Consider the following 22935-nt stretch of genomic DNA (forward strand, 5'->3'; position numbering starts at 1 on the left):
GCGATAATCACTCCCGAGTTGTCTTATATTTTTGAAAGTAAATTTATCGCATAAAAATGTAAACGAATTTAGAATTTAAAAGTTTAACTGCGTCCATTTGAGAAAAAAGAAAAAAAGAGAGATTATTATATATAATTTTATATTAACTCAAATTATATATATATATATATAAATTTAGAAAAAAATAGAAATATTCAGAAAAAAAAAAATAAAAAGAAATGAAACAGATTATTAATTCTATATCAATTTCATCACAGATTTAAAATAATTAAATATTATTTTTAAACAAAACGTCTGATTAAAAATAAAAATAAAAATGGAAAAATTGGATTAAATCGCGTTCGGCGAACGTAATGGTTAGACGATCAGTTTTCAAAAAAATAAAATTAATTTGATGTCTGAAATTTGAATTTGAAAAATATATAACAATCTGTAAGCAGCTAACAATTGTTGCCCAATAGTATCTACAACTATTGCGTCCGCTGACTGTATTTTTTAAAATTTTCCCCGCGTATTTCCTCTTCCTAAACGCACATCTTTAATTTAAGAAAACGATTAGATGGAAGAAAGCGTCTCGCAGCATCTCTGTTGATACTTTTCACCTCCAGTTGTCCCTTATAGTTTCTCGGAAGTTAGATAACAGTTATATACAACTCGTCTTATGTTTTAACCGTCGCAGACTCTTGTAAGGCGATACTTGAGCGATAACGAGAGATTAATGATGTCATCGGTTCGTAAAGAGTTTAATTTTTTCTTTTCCATGTTCTTTATACCCATGATGATTGAAATTTCGAATATGTACGCGTATTCCTTTTCAAGATAATAAATTCTTTGTTCTACGATTGCACACGAAGTAATTGATTTATACACGAAGCAGGAATTGAAGTTTGGAAGAATCAAGGGGAAGAAAAATTAGTTTTAATATCATTTCTGCTGTTATATATAATACATGTATAATTTCACGCAACATTTATATTTTTATTTCGTCTTTTGACGCTTTAAGACAAAGGTGATACGATATTGTGAATATAATGTACAATTCTAATTGAACCTGATGCGAGAGATATAAATAACTGTTTTGAATAAAAATTTAAGAGATATTTGTTTCGATTCAAACTATTTCGAAGAAAAGCGAAATGCAAAGAGAGAAATCTTATATAGATCGCTCCTTGTAGTCCAATTAGGACTTGACAAAAATCGATCTAATCGCGCAGCTCGAACAAAGATCAAAATCCACCTAAAAATATCGGAATGCGTCGCGCTAAGGGTATCAAAAAAGCGTTTCAAAAAAAAATTTGCGCGCCAGCGAAGAGCAAGCGCGCGATTGGCGGCCGCGACCCACTTCGACGAGCTGATAGGCTGTCGCGTGGGAGAAGAGAAAAAGGAAGAGAGAGAGAGAGAGAGAGAGAGAGAGAGAGAGAGATTCCGCGAAGGCGCGCGCTCTCGCGAAAAGAAACGTCGACGGGACCATCAGTCGGATCGAGTCGATCGTGTGTCGTGCATGTGTACGTCTTCCCAGAAGGTATAAGGTGAATCTTCCAAGAGCCGGTTCGAGGACACGAAAGGAGGAAAGCGAGGGAAAGTCGCGGTCGCGCGGGCCGATTCTTTCCCGGACGAAGGTTCCGTGAACGCACAAAAGAGAGCGAAACGAAAAACAACAATCGAGCGGTTGACGAAATCGGACGAAATCGGACGAAATCCGAGTTGTTCGACTCGCGTCGCCAGCCGCCAGCGGCGACCGAGAGAGAAGGTACATACACACATGTATACATACATTCCTGCACGTCATGTACCGTCCACCGTTCGCTAATGACCCCGATTGTACACCCCGTTCCGTGGAATCGGCCGACTTATCAGAGGCAGCGATATACCGTTTTGCTCGCGCGCGATTCGCCGCGTAGAAAAATCGTTCTATTCTCGCACGATCTCCGTCGTTACCGTTAATTATATCTATATATCTATATATATATATATATATATATATATATACATATATACGGCAATATACGGTAAGGTAAGGAAGCCATACACCTCGCCTGCGAGATCGTGTATGTTTGTTTGTCATCGGAGCGGCGCTCGTCAACTCAGAATCTCATTCAGACTTTCAGACGCGCCAGTCGACATTGTTCTCTCGCGATGGCACACATCCGCAACGCGTATATAAACTATATGAACCGCAATTTGCGTAACATCGCTTTTGAGATACATACAAGGTGTCCACAAATCAAGTTACTTTTTTTTTTATTTTTAAATTCAGATAGATTTCAGGCATTTTTTACGATAATTCAAGGCTTATACTAATAATTTAACTTTTTAGCTTTCAAAAGTTTCTTCTCCAACAAAGATACAGCGCTTTAAAATTTGGAATTTCCATTCGGAGATCGATGAAATAAATTCTTTTTAAATTTTCTTTTAAATTGAGCAATATCTAACACGTTTTCAATTATATCTCCATTGCAATTTTTGCAATTGCTTCAAGAATTTTTCAAATATTGTCGAATTTCATTTTTGATCTACCAAAATATTTCTTATTAAAATACTTTTTAAAACGAGGTACAAGGAAAAGTGCGCATTAAAAATGTTTTAATTGCAGTTTTTCTTCTTTTTTTCTGAAAATTATGACCTCTCAAAAAGATTAACACAGTATCATGAAAAATTGCAATCTTTTAAAATAGGAGAAAAATATATAAAAAAGGGCATGTTCCGATATACACTGCCAGTACTGAAAAGCTATAGTTTACGTTACGTATATTATATATTTTCAGTACTGGCAGTAATATCGGAACATGGGGAAAGTGTTATTTTGTGGATATTTTACTTTATTTATATCTTGCATTGCAATGTTTCCATCATCTAAATTGCATTGTCCTTTTTAGGTACTAATACACAAAATAGATGAAAGAATTTTACTCTTTAATTGTTAAATTTGTAACATATATTAGATAAAAGAAAAAGAAAATTTAAATAGACAAAATAAATCAATCTCTAGGAAAATATGAATCATTATCACAGGTTGGAGATAAATAGGATAAAATTTTCTAATGTATATTATTCAAAAAAAATGTTTTCATTTTTTTCTTTTCTTTTATCTATGCGTAGATATTGTCATTTTCTTCAAGAGAGAGAATAATAAAGAAATATAAATAACATAATATAAAAGAAAATTTTTAATAATCTATATTTGTTTATCTTATTCAAGTTCTCTCTCTCTCTCTCTCTCTCTCTCTCTCTCTCTCTCTCTCTCTCTCTCTCTCTCTCTCTCTCTCTCTCTCTTTCTTTCTGTACTAAATATTGTGGGTATGTTCCGATATTACTGCCAGTGAAAACCTATAGTTTACGTTACGTATGTTATATATTTTCAGTACTGGCAGTAATATCGGAACAGTAATGTTGGTATTTACATCATATCGTGGATATTATATTACATTATAATAGTATACAGTTACATTATATTACAAACTTTAGTTATTATATCACAAATTTTACATTATTTTACTTCACACATTACAAGATGCGTTTACAAAGATTTACATGACAAAATATAACTCGATAATTAACTATTAACACATAATTAAAATTTAATAAAATGTGCCTCAACAACAACTGCATACGCTGCACATTTCTGATATCCTATTACTTCCTTTGTCATCTATATATTTGTAGACGAATATCTTTCTTATGTCTCTACACTTTTGGTACACAAGCCTTACATATTTAGTTCATGTTATGAGAGTTTGTAAGAGATTGTTAGTTCAGCAAAGGTTCAACATGAAATGATCGAGATTTAATAAAGATGTCCTGTGGTCACTGTTTTTTTTATTTCCAACACAATTTATTCCTTTATTGCCTATCTTAGAATCTAAGAGATAAACAATTATATGCTTTATTACAAATTATTTATCTATGAAATTTTTTTCAGATCGATTAATTAGTATACTTGAAAGATTTAAATACATCTCTTCCTGTATTCTCTCTTTTATGAGAGAGAATTATCATGGATCAAGACGACGTTGTGAAGAATTTGCGATCATGTTTGATATCGTGCAAAGGTGGTATCAAATTGGACAATTTAAGAGGTAAATAATGAAATTATTATTACAATCTTGTTATTAGTGCATAATTTTAAATACTTTGATAAATTAATCTTATAATATGCTCTAATACATAATTAATTTATGTATCATTTTTAAAAGACTAATAATACTTTGATAAATTAATCTTATAATATGCTCTAATACATAATTAATTTATGTATCATTTTTAAAAGACTAATAAAGAAACTTTTTCTCCTTATAGCGGATTACCGTATAATCGCAGGAGAAGCGCTACCATTCAAGCAATTAGGATATTCCACCCTTGAAGCTTTTATACGTAATATACCGGAAGTTGTTGTAACAAAAAGAAATGGAGAATTATATGTAGAAGCTACACCTTCCAGGACGACGGCGCATCTTACAAAATTGATTTCACGACAAAAACCACGACGAAAAATACGACCTTCATCGAAAAAAGTAATTATCAATATTTTTCAAGCGAATATAATTGGGTTGTCGAAATATACTAGTACACCGTTTCGCCAAATTAGATAGATAAATATCGATTAATAAAAGGTAAAGAACTCTCGACGATTATCCGATCTATGCATTTTGATGATGTATTACGTCACGTATTGCGTCAAACTGTTGAAAGTCATTATTTTACGCTTGCTTTGACACGCAAAAAGTTAAGTTGCATTTATGTGGCTACAATTAATTACAAAATTCTTTTTCAGTGGACTCCATCTCGATACACTACTAGAGGTTTTTCGCCTGGTGCTAAAAACAACAATAATTACAATGGATTTCAACCTACTAGGAGCAATTACGTAAATTCCCCTGGTTCTTTTACCATATCAACACCCGGGAAAAGCAATTTGTATACAGATTTCAGCAGGTATATGAAAAAAATACAAATTTTGTATAAATATTGTATTTTATACAAATATCTTTTTTTATCATTCAGTTTGATATGTTGCTCTATTTCTGATAGTTAAAAGTTTATATGCTCGCAATTAAACTTGCTTTAATTGTTCTTGATTCAGTCGATTAAAATTGTTTAATATATTTTGCACGTATATAAGAGATATAAATAATTTATAACATACTTATAACAAATAACATTTTAGACCCATTTTACCTCTCATGGAAACAGTGGTATCGAGTCCGTTTTTGATTAATAACGAGAAATCAAGTTTTACTCTGAGTACACCGCCAATTTCTCCTGTTAAAGTGAGTGCGAGTGTTTCAAACAATTCCACAAACTCGCTATACCTTTGTCATTAAATATTAATCATATATTAATAATTTCAGAGACTGACAAATAACATGACAAATCCCAGTATAGCGACTTTGAACCAAAGCGTTAGTAATTGTAAGCCTATCGAAGATTTAACGTGCAAAGTATTAAATGACAAGATAACAGTATCGTCTGTGATAAATTTGAAACCAAAGACTGCAGAGTTCAGATCCTTGCAACCGAGTGAGAGACTCAAAGTTTCTCCTCCTAGAAATACTCCTATTATGCCTAGAACACCTTCGCCGCCGATTAATAATTATAATAACGGTCACGCGTCTTCGTTTATTCCATCAATTTTTCATAAATATCAGGTAAAGCCCATGTTAAACTATTGACTACGACAGTCGGATCAGCCTTCGCAGTTGGCTGATAGCGGTTTAAGAATATCAAAAAACGACAGTATCCTCTCGATCAAACTATACGTTTTTTCCAATTGAATTACCTTTGTAGGTCTTGCCACCATGTCAGATTTCCGATCCTAGAAGAGACTTGCAGATTCGTGCCGACACATTGAATCTACCACTACCGATATATAAGATGTATTCGAAAAAGGAGAAACATTCTTTGAAAATAACTATTTACGCTAGCGTAAAGGTAAATAATCATATTTTCTTTTTCTTTTCTTTTTGTATTGACCGATGCATAAATCTCGCAGGTTGGTGCGCACACATTTCACACGTATCCGGAAGACGCGGCATCTGAGGAGGAAGCCGAGAAGATTGCAGCGCGATTGGCTCTGGTGAATCTCGCCAAAGAATCCTCGAGTCCCGAGGTAACGACTGCCGACGTGAAATTGGTGGAGGAGCGCATTCTGAACATGGTGACCAAACATCACAGCGGGGTCTTTATGCATCTACTACCTGAATATTATTGCGAGCAATATAAAGAGGCCCTACCCCACAACTGGCAGAGGATTATCGAAAAATGCGTGGACATAAATCAGGAGAAGGGCGTCGGTGATTCGATGATACTTTGCAGAACTTTGCCGACTTTGAAAGTAATATATATTTTACGACATGCGCATACTTTTCCTTTCGGTTTTCTTATTCTCGGAATTCATTCTTGTCTATATTTCTCTACTTTAGCGATCGGAAAATAGTTCCACCTCATTCAAGGATGTTACTGAGAATAGCTTCCCGTCTAATGAGAAGGTACAATTAAACCCGATCGGGCCTGCCGCACCCGGTAAACTGACACTACCCCAGACGACTACGTGGCAGGTGTACATTACTTGCGTCATAAGCACGGCCGAAATTTGGATCCGTTTCGAGAAGTATAATGTAAGTATTATATTATCCATTCGCCTTTCTTTTCGTGACCTAAAACTTATTTTTTTTTTCTTCCCTCTTCTCTCCCTCTTTTTTTTTAGGATAATTTCGTCGAAATGAGGAAGAAAATGACGAAGCGTTATGATAAGAAAAAATCCCTTTTGACCCAGTCGGCGGAATGTGTCGTTGGCGATTTTTACGCCGTTCTCGAGGATAACTCTTGGCACCGAGTTCAATGTATAGATTTCGACTTCGAGACCGGACTCGCCACAGTTTTCTTTATTGACGAGGGTTACGACGAGCAATATAAATCTGATGTGCTACATCCTCTGGACAAGAAATTCTGCATGCTTTCAGCCCAAGTAATCTTTGTTCTATTTCTTATTTCAGTTGCGCTCTCGCGCGTTAATCATACGTATTTTTATCTTATACAGGCGTCCAGAGTAGCTCTTCAGGGATTAGAAGAGTTTTGTGATTACGCCCAGTTAATTCCAGAGATTGAGAGTCATCTTATGATCGAGCAAATGTTTTTGGCGAAAGTGCATAACATAAAAGCCGACGAATATGGCTCATTCACGACAGTGACTTTTTATGATATTAGTCTAGAAGGAAAAAATATAGATATAAATCAAATTCTAATAGACAAGATCATAAAAGATATTGCGATCGCATCCAATTTACAAGTATATATATATATATATATATATATAATTGTGAAAATTTCACTGTATTACATTCAATTTCATTCTTATAGTTCTTTTTAATTTTCTACATATATATATGTTGACTATTTTCCCATTGCAGACGGGACAGTTAATTGAATTATATGTCACGCACATAGACGAGAACGGAAAGGTCTATGCGCAGTTAAATTCATTCGTGAGAAATCTGGTGAGCAGTGAGGCCTTGTCGCAAATATTAGTACGCAACACGACGACCTCGTTGGCGAGGGAAACGATTACCTTCACAAAAACGTACTTTGCAAAGTGGAATTCGCAGTGGTATAGGGCGCGAGTGACGAATATATCTGACAATAAAGTAACAGTGTCCTTGTTAGACGTCGGTAAAACCGTCACAATATCGAAAAAAGATCTGTTCTACATGGACGAGACGAATGCTCTGCACTACATCCCACCACAGGTAACAATGAATCTCCGTCGAGTTTCAACCTTCACTATTTCGTAAGGATGAGATGATTGATACTTGTGGATTTGCGCGTGATAAACCAGGCGAAGCAGATCTTTCTGCACCATCTCGATCAGTTCAACGAGAGGCTCGTGGAGAGATTTTGCGAACTGGTGTCGGACACGGATCTGCTTTTGGCAAGGATCTTCAAGAGAAGTACAACCGGAATCCCAATAGTGGATATTTTCAAGAGAATTGAACCGGACAACGTGCTAGCCTCTATAAATACATCATTGATTTGCGATAGCGAATTATCAAAGTAAATATATTCATGTACTTTTTCATTTATTTTTTCATTTCCTGTCGAGGAATATTTGACTCTAACCGTCTTTATATCTTGTATTTTTTATCTTGGTACTTTTCATCCTACATTTCTATTATTCTATTATTCTATTTTGCTGTGTACTGCTTATTATATTTTAACTTTACTGTTTTATATAGTTTCCTATGATTTTATGAATCTAAAAATACTTTATTTTGTATTTGCAGAGCGAATGAAGATGGTAATAACAATGTTAATAATAATAAATTATCAAAGAAACGTTTGGAACGTAGAAATTCTCGCGCTCTCGAATCTGTTGGTAAATTAAATCCACCCACCATCTCGGATATCGGCCATTATTTCGACGTTCACGTGACATTAGCTGCACATCCAGGACATTTTATCGTGCAACCGTTGCTGGATGTGCCCAAATTGAAGGTATATGTATACACATCGAAGTTTAATTGATTAGCTAAACCGCGGTACATTATTACGCTACACCTCATTTCATTTTCAGACAATGATGATTGCTCTGCAAGAATACTATGTTAAATACGATGGTCCACCTTTGGAAACTGTCGGCGAGAACAAGCTTTATGCGGGCAAATTTCGAAAGGATTGGTATAGGTACGCGATGTATACAATTTTGCGATATATACGAGAGACTTTCTTCGCTGAACAACGGCTCGATTTCGTTTCAGAGTTTATGTCACAAATATTATCAGCGATAATGAGGTATCCGTATATTTTTGCGACTTTGGGGATGTGACAATAGTATCACGCAGTAGCTTGCAGCCGTTGAGGAGCGATTTCTTAAACCTGCCGTATCAGGCCGTGAAGGCTAAACTTATCGGTAAGAGAATACAATTGTCCTTTTCTTTTATGCTCGAATTATTTCTTCGTATGAATTTTAACGATTTTTTTTTTAAAATCAGGAATAGAAGCGATGAATGGCGACTGGACGGTAAATGATTGTGTCAGGTTTAAGGATTTAGTACTCGATAAGGACTTTGTCTCAGTGGTTGCCGAATCGATGTTCGATCACCTCTCGCCGGCCAATGGCACCGTACTGGGTTTACGATTAATCGATGTCAGCACTGAGAGAGACATATACATCGATAAGTTATTGGTGGAGGAGAAACGTGCCAAATATATTGATGGATTCGAGGAGAATCTTCCATCTAGTTAGCTTCTTATATTGATTAAGTAACTGAAGAAACAATTTATTTTCTTTACCGTCACGTTATCGTTATCCTTTTATTATAATGGCATAGTAATGTCGCTTTCGCTTGCAAAACCGCGAATACCTAAAGGGGTAGTAATGCGTAAATATATTTCTATTATTTTTTTAATTATTTTTTTCCGTAGAGACGGCATGAGCGTGAACAGAAGGATAACGCGCGAATATTTAATTTTATTTAATGTTATTTGAGTTTGTCTCCGTGATTGCGCATTTCATTGTTCAGAAAAATTATTTTTTTTTCTTAGTATTAAAAGATACGAACACGTTAGATTATAACGCGCATAGCGGAGATCGATTTATTGAAGAAACACTTGTTTTATTATTGTTCGTTTAAAGGCTTATGTTTATGATTACATAGACATGTTATTTTTCCTTTGGCTTCTACTGTTTATAGTTCTTCATTACCAATTACATTTTTGTTATCGCACAGTTAGACAGAGATGTATTGCTGTTGAAGTTATAACGTACGTAAAGTTTATTTAGAAGCCAAGTTTTATTAAATATGTTGTATATTTTTGGGGGGAAATATTATATATTATAATAATTCAAGTATTCCTTAGCAAAAATATTACGTTATGTTCTTTTAAATTTCTTTGTCGTTGTTTAACTTAGCACGACCGTTTCATGTTATTAAACAGAACAGTATGATTGTCTAACGACAAAGATTGGCTGTGTATAATTAACTGAATATAACGACATTCCATACATACATACATACATGCATATACATACATAACATATATAATATATGCAGATTACACATGTTTAAATATCATATGATTAATCGCTTCCACTACGTAATTCTAAATTGGAATTATTTATTTTATTGCTATACTATAAGCGTATTGTTAGAAATTCTTGCGAGGTTTATTTGTAACAGATATATATTTTTATTTTTTTATTGATCTAAAACTTTGAAGAAAGCGAGATAGAGTTATACAACATATAAAATAAAATTTATGTACAATAATTTTCGATACCACGCATAGATTTTATACCTTCATGTTATTTTCATAATTAAAATATTGTGCACACCACACGATAGAGATAGCGCGCGTTATCATTTTATATTAAATTAAAAAAAAAACCAATATGAAAAAAGAATAAAAAATTCATGTTCGCTCGTTCTCTATGATAAATGTTACATTGCTGGCTAGCGAGCTGTCGCTTAGTCGAGTCGAGTCCATCTTTTCGGCTATGATTGTAACTTTGTCAGCATTTTCATTTAAATCCGGCATTTCTACGACATAAGTGTCGGCGCTGTCCGGAGAACTTAATTCAGGCGCGTTCGTTTTTTTAAGCGAAGCTGAAATCGAATTGCGAAAATCAAACGAACAATTTTGGCTCTTGGAGCGACTCGTCGAGCTGGACCGCGTGTTGTTATCCTTGGGATCATCTCGGTGATATTTAATGGAATTTGCAGCGCTACTATCTTGGAGCAGTATGTCTTCTTTAGGAACAATGTTACTGGACATGCTAGTGCTTGTCTGGATCCAGGAACGGCGACGCTCGTTTATTCGGCTGGAAACCCGTTCGCCTTCATCCTCGAAGAACATTGAACTCTTGGACAGCATCGAATCGATTTTTTCGATAATACAATGCAAGCGATTTCGGCTCCTCTCCCTCCAGCATCGTTCCATTTCTTTCAAGCGGCGGAGCGTCATCCATGGTCGCTCGCAATCGTCGTTTTCGATCTGGATCGTCGTGTAATCATTTGTGGGACGACAAGAGGACGAGGAGAAGATTTCTCTTCTCGTTGTCGCATCGCCACTGGATTTGCCCTGTCGGGATAAAGGATGCTTCGAGACGTTCATGATGATCTCGTTATCGTAAGTTCGCGACGCATCCTCCATAAGAAGATTCAATCCAATGTCGCTGCCACTCGCGTTCTTATTGAATCTCAAGACACAAACCGATGTCGAATTGCCGAATGTTGAGAATGCCAACATGTGATCGTAGGGATGATAATCTACGCAGGTAATGACTGTCCTGGACGAGCTACGCCCGTCATTTGTGTATTTGGCTACGTGTTTACCCGTCTCCAAGTTCCAGATGTTTAGTACGGAATCCTCTCCGCCGCACAAGATCAAACCACCGCAGGGAGATATGCAGGCTCTCAATTGTACCCTGAGTAAAAAAACGAGGAATTAGAACGAATTAATAAATAATGCGAAAAAATAAAACAGAAAAATGAGAAGAATAGTAGTAGGATATGAAAGAAATATCGAGTATGAAAGATTTTAAAAACGAGAATATGTTAGAACACAATTGTGAAAGTGAATTAACTAAAAGAAACGAAAAGGAATGAGAAATATTTTTAAGATGAACAATAAATCTGGAAAATATCAAGACATAATATGAAAGAAATAAAAAGAGATAAGATGTGAAAATAAAAACGAAAACGACAGACGAAAAAACTGAGGGAAGAAGAAGAAAATGAGCGTACAAAAAATAATACTCGAAAGAAGTCGAGGAATATGAAAGGAAGATTAATATTGAGAAAGCGCGGGAAGAGACATTCTTGGTGAATATATACCTTTGATTGTTCAGTTGTTTGTACTTTCGCAAGACCACGCCGGTCGCGAGATCCACCATTCGCAGGCCATTGTCTCTCGAGTGCACGAGAAGTCTGGATTCGAGGGGATGCAAAACGATCGTGTTGATGACAATTCCCTCAATTTCGGAAAGCTTTATCTTCCTTGCGACGTACCACTCCCTCCTAGCTGACATCCTACCGTTTCGGCGAACCGTCCAAAGGATTATCATTCCTACACTGTCGGCCGTAATTAAGTTACCATTTTTTTGAAAGACCATGGAGCTGACAAAACTCTCGTGACCCTCCAACTCTTGGCTCAACTCTCGCTTCGTCGACTTTCCATTCTCGTCTGCCCAGATGCGAGCTACTCCATCGTAACATCCTGTTGCCACGATCGTCATCTTGCCGGGAGCGTACTTGGCGCAATAAACGTACGAAGGATGCGGCAGCATCTGCAATAAATTAGACGGCCGTGTAAAATCAAACTTGAAAATTATTCATCATAGATTATATGCACTACATTTTAATTCAATTTCAAATTTGATCAAAATAGGTGGCAACATTTTTCAATACACATTTTTAATTTTTTTACAAATATTAAACGCAAAAAATTATAGCACAAATATATTAAAAAAAGCAGACAATCGATGTCGACGTACACAAGTGTACATACTTGCTTGAATATTTAAAAAATATCGACATCTAAAGAAAGCTATATAGACTTCCATTAATCTTAACGTAACAAATACAGGAGTAATCTGCTCAATCACCTCGATGTGTTGTACGATCTGATTGCGAATATCCCAGATACGCGCCGTTTGGTCCGCGGACGCCGACAACAGGTGATAATCGTCGTTGGACCAATTTAGAGAGTACACAAAAGTTTTGTGGCCGAGAAACCGAACGTGGATTTTGCCGGTTTCGATCTGTAAAAAAAAAAATAATTATACACAATTCGAAGATATCGTTGTTTCGGTAACATAAACATTTACGTTGTGAATGAAAAATAACAATTTACTATATCTCAACCATGATTATGTAGATGCAATTGAATTTTGCGCAACGCAACTTCTTTGACTTAAAAAAAATTGAAATTTAGAATAAAAAAAATTCTTTTTTCATTCCTCTTTTTCTCTTCTACAGGTGCGATATTAGTTATTTGTCTCAATACCTGCGACACATTGAAAAAACGCACCTCGTAAACGACAATCGGATAATCGTACTCCTCAGAATGGACGCAGGCCAGATACTTGCCGTCGTTGCTGAAGGCAATGTAGAAACAGCCGTTCTCGCTCGCCTCCGTCTCGAACATTTTCTCGTTCGGGATCTTGCAGGACTGGGCAGCCAGTCGGGCCCACTTCGGGAGACCTATCGTCGAGTCCGATGTGCGACGTTCCGTCGAGAGTCTCCTCCGCGAGTCGTCATTCTCTCGCGCGTCGTCGAGGAGATCGTTTAGCGGCAATTGCTGATAGAGCACAGATTCTTGTTTCGATGACGGGACTGACTTTACTGTTACCAGAAGACTGCTCGGATACTTGTTTCTCTGGTTCGACTGCCACCACGTGTAAACCTGCATGTGCGAAAGAAAATTAATTATAAATGCAACATCATTTTTGTGCAAAACTTGGCATAAATTTTTTCTGTCTTCCCCTAAAAAAAGATACAAGGTTTCTCCCTTCAATTCTTGTGGCGCCATTAAAAGTATAAAAAAAGGAGAGAAAATTACGATTTTCTTCTTTAATACTATACATAAGAACTTTGATTTATTGCTATACGTTACAGGTAAAAATTTATTGATTGTCAAGAAACTTCATTTACGAGACATGGGATGACTGTAAAGTATTATAATGAACTCAGATAAAAGGAAAAAATGTTCGACATTCTTATAAACAAACAGCATGCAGAGAAAGCTATTTTATTTCGATATACAGAAGAAATAGACAAAAACCTAGATAATAAGCTATGGGACGAACTAACTCGAAAAGAAAAGCAAGCAGACCGAAAGCAAACACGTGCATATAGAGTATCAAAGATTTATGAAATGAAAAAACGAAAAGACATACCTCGCATGTGTGTTTTCCGTATCTCTTGGAGCTTCGTCTAGGTCTGTAAAGCTGCAGTCGCACTTTCTTATCTGTATGAAGAATATTGTTGACTCCAACGGGTTTAAGAAACGCCCAGGCGATTTTGTTCCAGCATCCTTCGCTACCTGAAAAATCAAATATAAAATTAAATTAACTAAATTTCCGAAAGAGCGTAATTCAACTAAATTATTATAAACAAGACTGATATACATATTACAACAGATTTATCAATATTATACATTCTAATTACTTTTATAACAAAATGCACATATTTATTTGTACAAGTGTTTTAACTAATGCCATTTCAAACAAACAGATAAATAATTGATTATTATTTTTTTGTTCAATTATCATATAACTGCGAAAAGATATATACTGTATCCATTGTGAAAATTTCAGATTTATTCAATCGTGTTTGACTGGCACAATTTTAAATAAATATACAAAATCAGCTTTATTATATAAAAGATTTTTATAATAAAGATTTGCAGTAAACAATAATAAAGTGCAACATCCTATATAATAAAATAATAAAAATCTATAAAGCTGATTCTGTGTATACTTGTTTATTAATAATTATTAATGCAAGACGTTTCCGAGGAAGAGACTTGCCGACTCTATCGTAGCCGAGGCTTGCTTCGGCGAAGCTCAGGAGGTCTATCACCTCGAAAAGGATCACCGTTCGATCGCCATCCTCGCGTTTCACGATCGCATCAAAGTCGTACTCAAAGACGAGTTCCTCTTCCCAGACCGGTATCATCGATCTATTCTCCCTGAAATCGAATTTGCCAGTGATCAACGGCTGAAGGTACGCGCTGCCGTTCTTCAAGTACATGCCGGTGCGTGCCTCCACGATGTGGACCATCACCATCGGTCGTTTCACGTTCGCGTAGTCGGCTTCGAGCACGTCTGCCCGATGAATCGTTACAGAAATGTATCTCCTCTCGTCCTTCCTCGTTTCTTCCTTCTCCTGTTTGCGTTTCTTCCTTTTCTTCTTTTTGATCGTCGAATCGATCATCGAGCCGCGGAACTCGTCACTCGCAGGAAGCTTCTTCTTTTCGAACAACGGTCGTTCTTCTCTTCTCAATGCTCGATCTTGCTTCGTCGTCGCTTTCGGCTTAATCTTCCCATTACCGCCTATTGATGTTCGATCTTCCGAAGTCATCAAGCTCGATCGAATCTCGTCGGTGACTTTCTCCAGACTCGTCGATGAATCCGCTTCTTCGGCGCTGTTCTTTCGACTGTTCAAAGATCTCGTTCTTGAAGACCGACTGTCGCTACTCATCGTCGTACGTCGTTCGCTTTGTCGTTGCTTTCTGGAAGAGCCAGACGTTGAGCCAGCCTCATCGACGTTGGAGCGATCGCTTCTCATTCTTCCCATCTCGATTCTGGTGCTCTCGCGATTGTGATCGGTCTCAATCCGGAGTACTTCGTCTTCGGATACGAACGCGGGATTGTCAAAAACTTGTTGGGTTGCGTTGCTGCGTCGCGGCGCCGGAACCGGAAGTTTACGTCGCGAATCGTGGATCAACGGAGACGCGTCATCGCTCGTCTCGGGAAGCCGAATAACTCCGGTGTCCTTGGACCAGCGTTTCCGCGCTGGTTTTTTCGAGTCCGTCATCTCTGTCTCGTTCGTCGCGGCGTCGTTCCATTGCTTCCTGCGGCGCGGTTTCTTCTCGAAGGAGGAATCCCTCTTGTTCCCAGATTCCTCTATCAAATCCAATGATACCATCGTCATCACTTCCTCATCGTGCGACCGATGAGTACGATCTTTCGAGGACCTCCTGCTTCTCGTTCCGCGACCAGCCGATCGATTCCGCGACGCTTCGCTCGCTCGCGAGGAAACTTTCGAGCTCTGAGACGATCCTTTAATCTCCTTATCGTCCGAGAGTTCGATCGCAAGACCATTATTCTCGTGGTCTCGTTGGCGGTTCGTCGAATTTTCGTTGTGAACATCCACAACGACGCTCATCGTCGTCTTCGGCAGCGAGGTCGCGCTCTCCGTCGACTCCTCCAAGAAAGACGATACATTTCGCGATCTCCTCAATTTTCTGCCCCTCGTAGACTCGGCGGACTTGGCCATTTTCTTACGATCTCTTTCTGGTGGATTCTTCTATCGCGTTAAAAGGAACAAGGTCGTTTGAAAAAAGGCATCGCGTGCGTGTGTTCCACTTCTGCGAATCGATCGATGGCACTCACGAAGATGACAAATTCACCATTGTCTGGTCGTAGACACCAAGCAGAATGATTCTCCGCCCTCGCTGCATAGTTCTCTCGTTAATATTATTGATATAAACATTGCGATGACTCGTCGTCCCCGTTGCGTAGAAAGAGTCGTCCACCAACTGCTCGTTGCTATTAGGAACGAGTGCACGCCAGGTGCGGGAGTATATGTATTCATATAGTTACTGACCGCGTGGAAGAGTGATGTGGATCGATCGATGAACGGCGACGGTGGTTACCAATTCAAAACTCTCACGGATCTTGATGCGATTCCTCGATTTCCGAGCAAGTTGCGCGTCTCGCGAGATCTTCATATTCGCGATAAGACCTGAGGATTTGAGATGAAAAATAATAATTGTTGTCGCGATTACTCTCTTTAATTTTTACAACATTTTCTCTTTCGCAAAAGTTTTCGTTCTGTTAAACTCCTAAAGCGATTTTGTATTAAAGAAAGAAAAAAGTTTTGCAAGAGAAAGGAAAGAATAGGAATGTATATATCCTATTATTTCCTGTATAGAAGAATAAAATTTACATTCTTTCTCTGGTAAAACTTTTAGAATCTTATAGAAGAAAAAAGATTAGGATAGGATTTAAAAATTGGAAGAAAGGTTTTCTTAAAGATTCCTTTAATTTCGAGATAATGTATTTTAATTTTATTGTAAAATTTAAATTTAATTATAAAATTCTTTTCAATCGAAAAAAAACATTCTTTCAATCCTGTCATAATCTTTTTCAATCATCGTCTCTCGCAATCGTCCCTCTCACTCTACAATAATGTAGGAAATAATAATTATATATTAATTATATATAATTATATATATCAATAAAAAATAAATTTTATCAATATACATCTAATATACATACATTTATTGGATATAATCTTGAACAATCATCACAAATAAAACATCATCTCTGTTCTATGCCAATTTCTTCTTCTTGCGATAAGTTTCAAGCAAAGCTACAACTTGCGAGCCGCTGAGCTTATTGTTAGAGGAGAACATGTGCTTTAGTATAGAAAACCATTCGTCAATCCCATTAATCTTGAATAGCAAATCGAGAATCACAAAGTAATGTAGCGGATACGCACGCCTTAGTAGTGGTAATAAAGTACTTTTCAACACTTGTCTCTGCTTATCCGGCGTCATTGCGGCTAACATCGGTATAGTGGGCAACTCGATCGACATAACACGTTTTCGATGCATACTGGATGAGCGATTATCGTTTCGCCTTGAAAAAAGAAAAAAAAAGAAATATTACACTATCTTGCGTAACGCAAAATTATCTTAGAACATACGAGGTCTGTCAAAAAAATAATGACATTAAATCTTTAGCATAATGTGGCAATTTGTTGCATGTAAAATAGTCCTTGATCCTTTAAAAGCTGTACAAATTTCGACTCTTGTGTCATTATAATGTTTTTTGTGTATATATTAATATTGAACAAAGATATGCCATAAAAGTTAAAAGCATTTGATCATATTTTATCACGTACTTATAGATTTTTCGGTAGTGCAAAATGTTTTTGGAAGCCCACGAGAAATGATGGAAGATGAACCGCGCGCTGCTAAAAACTTAAACACGATTAAAGCATGCGATCACCAAATGCTTTTTTTTTATTTTTTTAAAACAATCCGTGGCGCTTCCTTTCAATTTAACACAAAACTTTTTTTTTCGTATATTTTATTTGTTTATAATATTTTACCGCTCCATAACAAAAACGTTTCGACAATGTTTTAACACGTGAATGCAACCGAATAAATCGAAACTTGTACTGTGCTTTTAAAGGAAGGATATTTTATATTCCGATTCTGATTTTTTAGTGTTGCCACGCCACAGTATGCATTACAGATTTAATCTCATTGTTTTTCTGATAGTATATCAATAGAAGAGAGGTTATCTATATCTCTCACACAAAGCCTCTATGTTGGGATCGAATGGTAGGAGAGAATTGACCTTTAATCACCTTCAATTGATGTGTATACAGTATCGGCCAAAAATATATATCACTTTTCGATTTTTTTAACATAATTTGTTTTAAATTGCACGGATCTTGATCAAATTGTAATGTTTTGATGGTAGGTATAGCTTATTGAACAAATAACTTTTCATTAAATAATAAACAATAACTTATGAAAAATTAATTTTATTTAAAATCTTCAAAATATGTTAAATTTAATAATAAACTTTTTGAATTATTATAACAAGTATAAATGCTTTGAAAATAAACAACAAATCTATAATTTATATTGTACAACTCACAATTACTAGATTCAGATTGTAAAAACAATTGCTGCAACACAAAAAACAAAAAAACGTACAAAGATGCGATTTTGGGAAAATTAATAAAAATTCGAAAATTATGATATATTTTGTCAAATCTCATTACACTATAGGTACAAGGTACACCTGCCACCATCAGGTGTCTACTATAAAATTTTGAGCGCATTCGACGCATTTTAACAAAAGTTATATTAAAAAAATATAAAGGTGATATAATTTGGTCGGTACTGTGTTCTAAAAAAATTATTCTATCTAACCCTAACTGAAAAAAATCGTTTTGACTCTTGTTCGAGTCAAAAAAATTAAAGAATCGTGATCATTTTAAATTTTCGAAAAAATATTACATCTGTCACGTAATCGTCATCGTCTCTCCTTCATAATTTGAATTATTATTAATCTCTATCATCAAGACGAAAAGACGTGTTCATGTTCACCCTTTCTGTAGCATTTCTATTAAATTTCGTTCATCATCGAGGCAGAAGATAGTTTAATACGTTTACACTTATACATACCTATAACTGAGCGAAGAACTAGAAAAGGTCCACTACCCCGTCGAGCTGAAGACTTAAACTGACTGACTCGTGTTTGAAAATATTGAAAGTATATAAAGGAAGTATATAAAGGACCAAGAGCGCTGTAGTCTTTTATAGGTTTCGTCGACACCCTATTGCGCCGTATAGCTCCGCCCTGATGCCCGAAAATTAAGAGGGAAAAAGAGAAATCAATAAGAAAAAGTATTAAGGAAAGAAAAAGAAAATTTAAGGAAAGAAGAATATAAGAGAAAAAAGACAAGAGAAAGAACAAGGAGAAATAATATAAAACATTGTTTTTCAATCTTATATAAAAAACGATATATATAAATTAGAATATTTTGTTATTAAACGATATTTTTTTCAACGTTTGCGTTTGATTGCGTTCGATTGTTTTAAATTATTTCTCCTCGGATCGCTTATTTATTATACAATGTATCTTGATAGCTCAATTGGGAAAATTGATTGAAATATTTTATTATTTGTATTTTAATAATTATATATATTTGTATAATGGAATTACATTAACTTACGTAATTATTTCAATTTATAATAGCGTCATTTTGCACCACGTTATTATTCAATTCCACGTTACTCGTTTCCACCTGTGTTAATTCCTGTAATAATTGAAATTTAAAAACTTTTATACATATCTTGCTCGCAAAATTAATTGAACTTAAAGCTCCTGGCTCCTTTCCGACCATGTCGAAATCGTGACGTCAGAGGCGAGAAAACACACGCTAAAATTTCTTAGATGCCTTTTCGAAATAAAAAAATATTTCGATGAAACAGCACTTCAGATGGCTTTAGCACACTCTTAAAAAACCCCGAAAACTATCCTTTCCCCTTTATAATCAATCAACAGCAGTCCAATATGGCCGCGGTGAGCACCCAGGAGCCTTAATGACGAAATGTTTCTCTCACCGTGTTAATCATATTTTCGTACTCTTGTTCGCATTGTGCTATCACCGCATTCCTCAAACCGCCCGAAGATTCTTTAGTGTCCTCCCGTTCGTCCGGTTTCGAAGAAGCATCGGCTAAATCCGACTCGCCGTGCATCTTTAGAGTTTTCATTTTCAATCGTTGCTCTCTGTTTTTCGCTTCTATCACTTTCTCTCTACGCGTTTCACGATCCAGAAGCTGAAGTAAAGTCGAATCAGTCACTGATTGTATTAATTCAGGAATTAGAATTAAAGTAATATGTAGAATATGTTAAAAAATATAATTTGTAATATATAAAATCTATTTCTTCTATTTATTTTCATAAGTAATATAAACTATCATTCCTGGCTATCGATCGAAATAGATTGACTCTTTTCGCATATATATTATTGCAACAAAAGAAAATAATTTTTTTTATCGTCTGTTATCTTCCTGTGTTTTACTTATAAAAAAATTATCAAAAAACTAATATCTTCCCTTTTTATTAAAGTTTCAAAAACGTACGTAACTCATAATGTTGAAAAACTGATCATTCAAATAATAATAATAATAATAATAAAGATAAAATTATTGCTATTGATATATTTTTAGAAATTGATACGGTATAATAGCAAGACATTCGAGTGCAAGTTTTTCTTTTTCGAATATATGATTCTTATAATAATAAATAATACAATAATAATGAATAAAATAAACATTAATAATAAATAAAACAAAACGATCTTTTTGAATCTCTCTATTGTTATCTAAATTTACCGCGGTTAACAGCAATTTGTCATTCTTTTGATTGACCGTTAAAGCTTCGGAAAATTCGAGCAGGTACGTCGAACCTTTTTTGTTCGCGACTGCAGCTAATTGTCCTTGTTCGTGTGGTCGTAAACACGTCAAACTCTCGTCACAGACCTTTAAAAATAGATTGATGTTGTGAAATTTCGAAATTGCAGTCATGTAAGTCGCAATAGCGCAATACCTTTACGCTAAGGACCGGACTGTCCTGTTGAATTAGGAAATCCCACACATTTAAAGTACCATCGGTTTTGATCAGGTAATAGACGGAGTAACGAGTGACACTCCACGCGCCGCCGGTTAAAAAATCTCGGTGACCGCTGTAGAAATATTTCACATCGTTAATTGTTCAACAAGTTTGTCGCGCAAAAATTTCCTGTAATCGTTTATTTCCAAAACACTAACGGTGTCCACGCTATACAGGATTCTCTACAGTCCTCCGACCAGATCCTGGAGGTCCAGTCACCGACAGTTAAAAAGTTTTTCACAAATGTCGGATTTCTCTCCAGGCTTATAACCGGTCCGTATTGCGCTTTGAATCTCGTCGCGATCTTCTCGCCGGGTGTTTTACCTTTGCGATTGCCCGATATCACGATACCTGAGTGATATTTGAATTACATCTTTATCATAGGCAACATTTAAAAATTCAAAATTTAAGAATGAACTCAAAAGCTCAATTCTATGCGTTCGATAATTAATATGACATTTGTATATTGCAAGCTCTCGTATAACTAGCAGAACTGTCTGATATCGCGTAAATAATATTTTTTTTTTAATTGCTTGTGGTCCTCAATATTAATGTTTTACTCGTAAAACAATTTATCTCGTTCCTATTCCTCAGAGAGTCTATAGAAGCGTGGAATAATAAGATGCAAATACGTGATTCATTTAGCGGATCTACCATACCGTTTTCTAAACCGCACATAAAACGCGTGCCAATTGACGGTTCGAACTGAAGAGCCGAGATGCCGATCGCCTTGTCCACGTTCTGATCTTCCGGCTTCTGCAAGTCTATCACCAACGTCTCCGTTGGAATCTGCATTTTCCTGGCATCCCACCATTTTATCTACAAGATCAAATATACGACGCATATTACGGATGTCTCATGAGCACGCGAGCAATTATATACAATATAGTTATATACCTGTCCATCTTTCGAGGCGCTAAAGAACTCTGTACCGGTCTTGGAATTGATCCAGAAAATGTTGTCACAGGGATCTCGGTGGCTGAACTCGACCGAGCTGATATCCACCGCTTCCGATCCCCGCCTGATGTCCCAGTAGGCTACCTGACCAGTCGCCAGACCACTTATCAAAATATTGCTGTCCTTGGGATTGTACTCCAATGTTAGAATCGGACAGAATGGTTTTAGCATCATATAGGGGTTGTTCGGGTTCTCTACGGAATAGAATTTCCTTCCAGTATATTATTCGTCCACGCGATTGCTACTCAACTTTGATCGCTCCATATACATGCGCACCTACTTCCCAGATGTACGACGCGTAATTGCCGCTGGAGCTCTTCTTGAAATCTTCGTTGCAGTAACTGGCAGCGAAGCGATTACCCTGATCCGGCGACCATGACAGATGAGCAATCTGCCGTTTCATCGGCAAAGGATCACGATAAACGTTTACTGTGCGCGAGAAGGCCCTCTGTACCAGTGGACTCGCCTCCACGTCGGCAAAGTACTGTTCGTAGATGTTGCAAGCGTTGTTTTGCAAAATGCAGTGCTCCATCGACTTGAAAAGAATGAAAGCGGTTCAATCGATCATTTTAAAAAAATTAAAAGAGACAATTTTTTTCTTTACAGGTAGCAATTGCAGCATCGTGTGGATGTACAGCTCGTCCTTCTCGATCTTGCGTCTATACCTGACCGTCTGTTCCAAATCCTTCATATTTATGTCCTTCGGCCAGCCGCCCTCGTAATGAAACATCTTGTTGTCCTTGTATGTCGCGGTAGTCGTATTTACCTGCGATACATATACATATAGATACTGTAAAAATATATATCTTTCGCAGAAATATTGTTCAAAGAAATATATATGTATCATACCTCGTGGACTGCGTAAACTTTACCGAATTGCGTAGCATGCGTCACGGGATCCATCCTGACGTAATTGTTCATCAACGTCGGGTTTGACTTGATCTCCACCTCGGTCTTGTCAAAATCGGAAAAACTGCATCTCTTCCCGAAATGCATTCTTCTCCTCGTATAAGCATACTCCGCATTCATTGTATACAATAAACAATTGCAAATTGTAG

At 36.4% G+C, this 22935-nt stretch overlaps 3 protein-coding genes across 6 annotated transcripts; 1 reads left to right on the top strand and 2 right to left on the bottom strand.

Annotated features, from left to right (window-relative positions):
* Positions 1–101: 101 nt before the first annotated feature.
* On the top strand, positions 102–10093 carry Tapas (tudor domain-containing protein 7 tapas). 3 transcript variants are annotated; one of them, XM_083039518.1, is made up of 17 exons: positions 102–1750; positions 3920–4076; positions 4297–4511; positions 4772–4932; positions 5165–5267; positions 5349–5645; positions 5785–5928; positions 5990–6331; positions 6420–6614; positions 6704–6964; positions 7037–7285; positions 7407–7742; positions 7832–8046; positions 8277–8487; positions 8567–8676; positions 8751–8902; positions 8985–10093. In XM_083039518.1, the coding sequence occupies exons 2-17, from the start codon at positions 3995–3997 to the stop codon at positions 9236–9238; spliced, it is 3327 nt and encodes a 1108-aa protein (XP_082895644.1). In that variant the 5' UTR covers positions 102–1750; positions 3920–3994; the 3' UTR covers positions 9239–10093. The 3 variants fall into 3 exon arrangements, with proteins under 3 accessions (XP_082895644.1, XP_082895645.1, XP_082895646.1); XM_083039519.1 differs by having other exon boundaries at positions 5349–5399; XM_083039520.1 differs by lacking the exon at positions 5349–5645.
* Positions 10094–10228: 135 nt separating this feature from the next.
* LOC145936866 (uncharacterized) lies at positions 10229–19101 on the bottom strand. Of its 2 annotated transcripts, XM_083039517.1 has the most exons (9): positions 18928–19101; positions 17247–17362; positions 17000–17115; positions 14525–16463; positions 13892–14037; positions 13024–13398; positions 12599–12754; positions 11829–12280; positions 10229–11419 (listed from the first exon to the last, which is right to left on the bottom strand). In XM_083039517.1, the coding sequence occupies exons 4-9, from the start codon at positions 15993–15995 to the stop codon at positions 10405–10407; spliced, it is 3615 nt and encodes a 1204-aa protein (XP_082895643.1). In that variant the 5' UTR covers positions 15996–16463; positions 17000–17115; positions 17247–17362; positions 18928–19101; the 3' UTR covers positions 10229–10404. The 2 variants fall into 2 exon arrangements, with proteins under 2 accessions (XP_082895643.1, XP_082895642.1); XM_083039516.1 differs by having other exon boundaries at positions 17000–17362.
* Positions 19102–19570: 469 nt separating this feature from the next.
* On the bottom strand, positions 19571–22906 carry LOC145936874 (dynein axonemal intermediate chain 2). Its single transcript, XM_083039529.1, has 9 exons — positions 22727–22906; positions 22482–22643; positions 22154–22412; positions 21818–22071; positions 21580–21739; positions 21079–21271; positions 20858–20993; positions 20644–20790; positions 19571–20085 (listed from the first exon to the last, which is right to left on the bottom strand). Exons 1-9 carry the CDS (start codon positions 22904–22906, stop codon positions 19846–19848), a joined length of 1731 nt encoding a protein of 576 aa, XP_082895655.1. The 3' UTR covers positions 19571–19845.
* Positions 22907–22935: the final 29 nt, after the last annotated feature.

The sequence above is a fragment of the Prenolepis imparis genome, unplaced genomic scaffold (assembly GCF_030444845.1).
Source record: "Prenolepis imparis isolate NDT839.2.m4 unplaced genomic scaffold, iyPreImpa1.0 SCAF_5, whole genome shotgun sequence".
NCBI classification, from domain to species: Eukaryota; Metazoa; Arthropoda; class Insecta; order Hymenoptera; family Formicidae; genus Prenolepis; species Prenolepis imparis.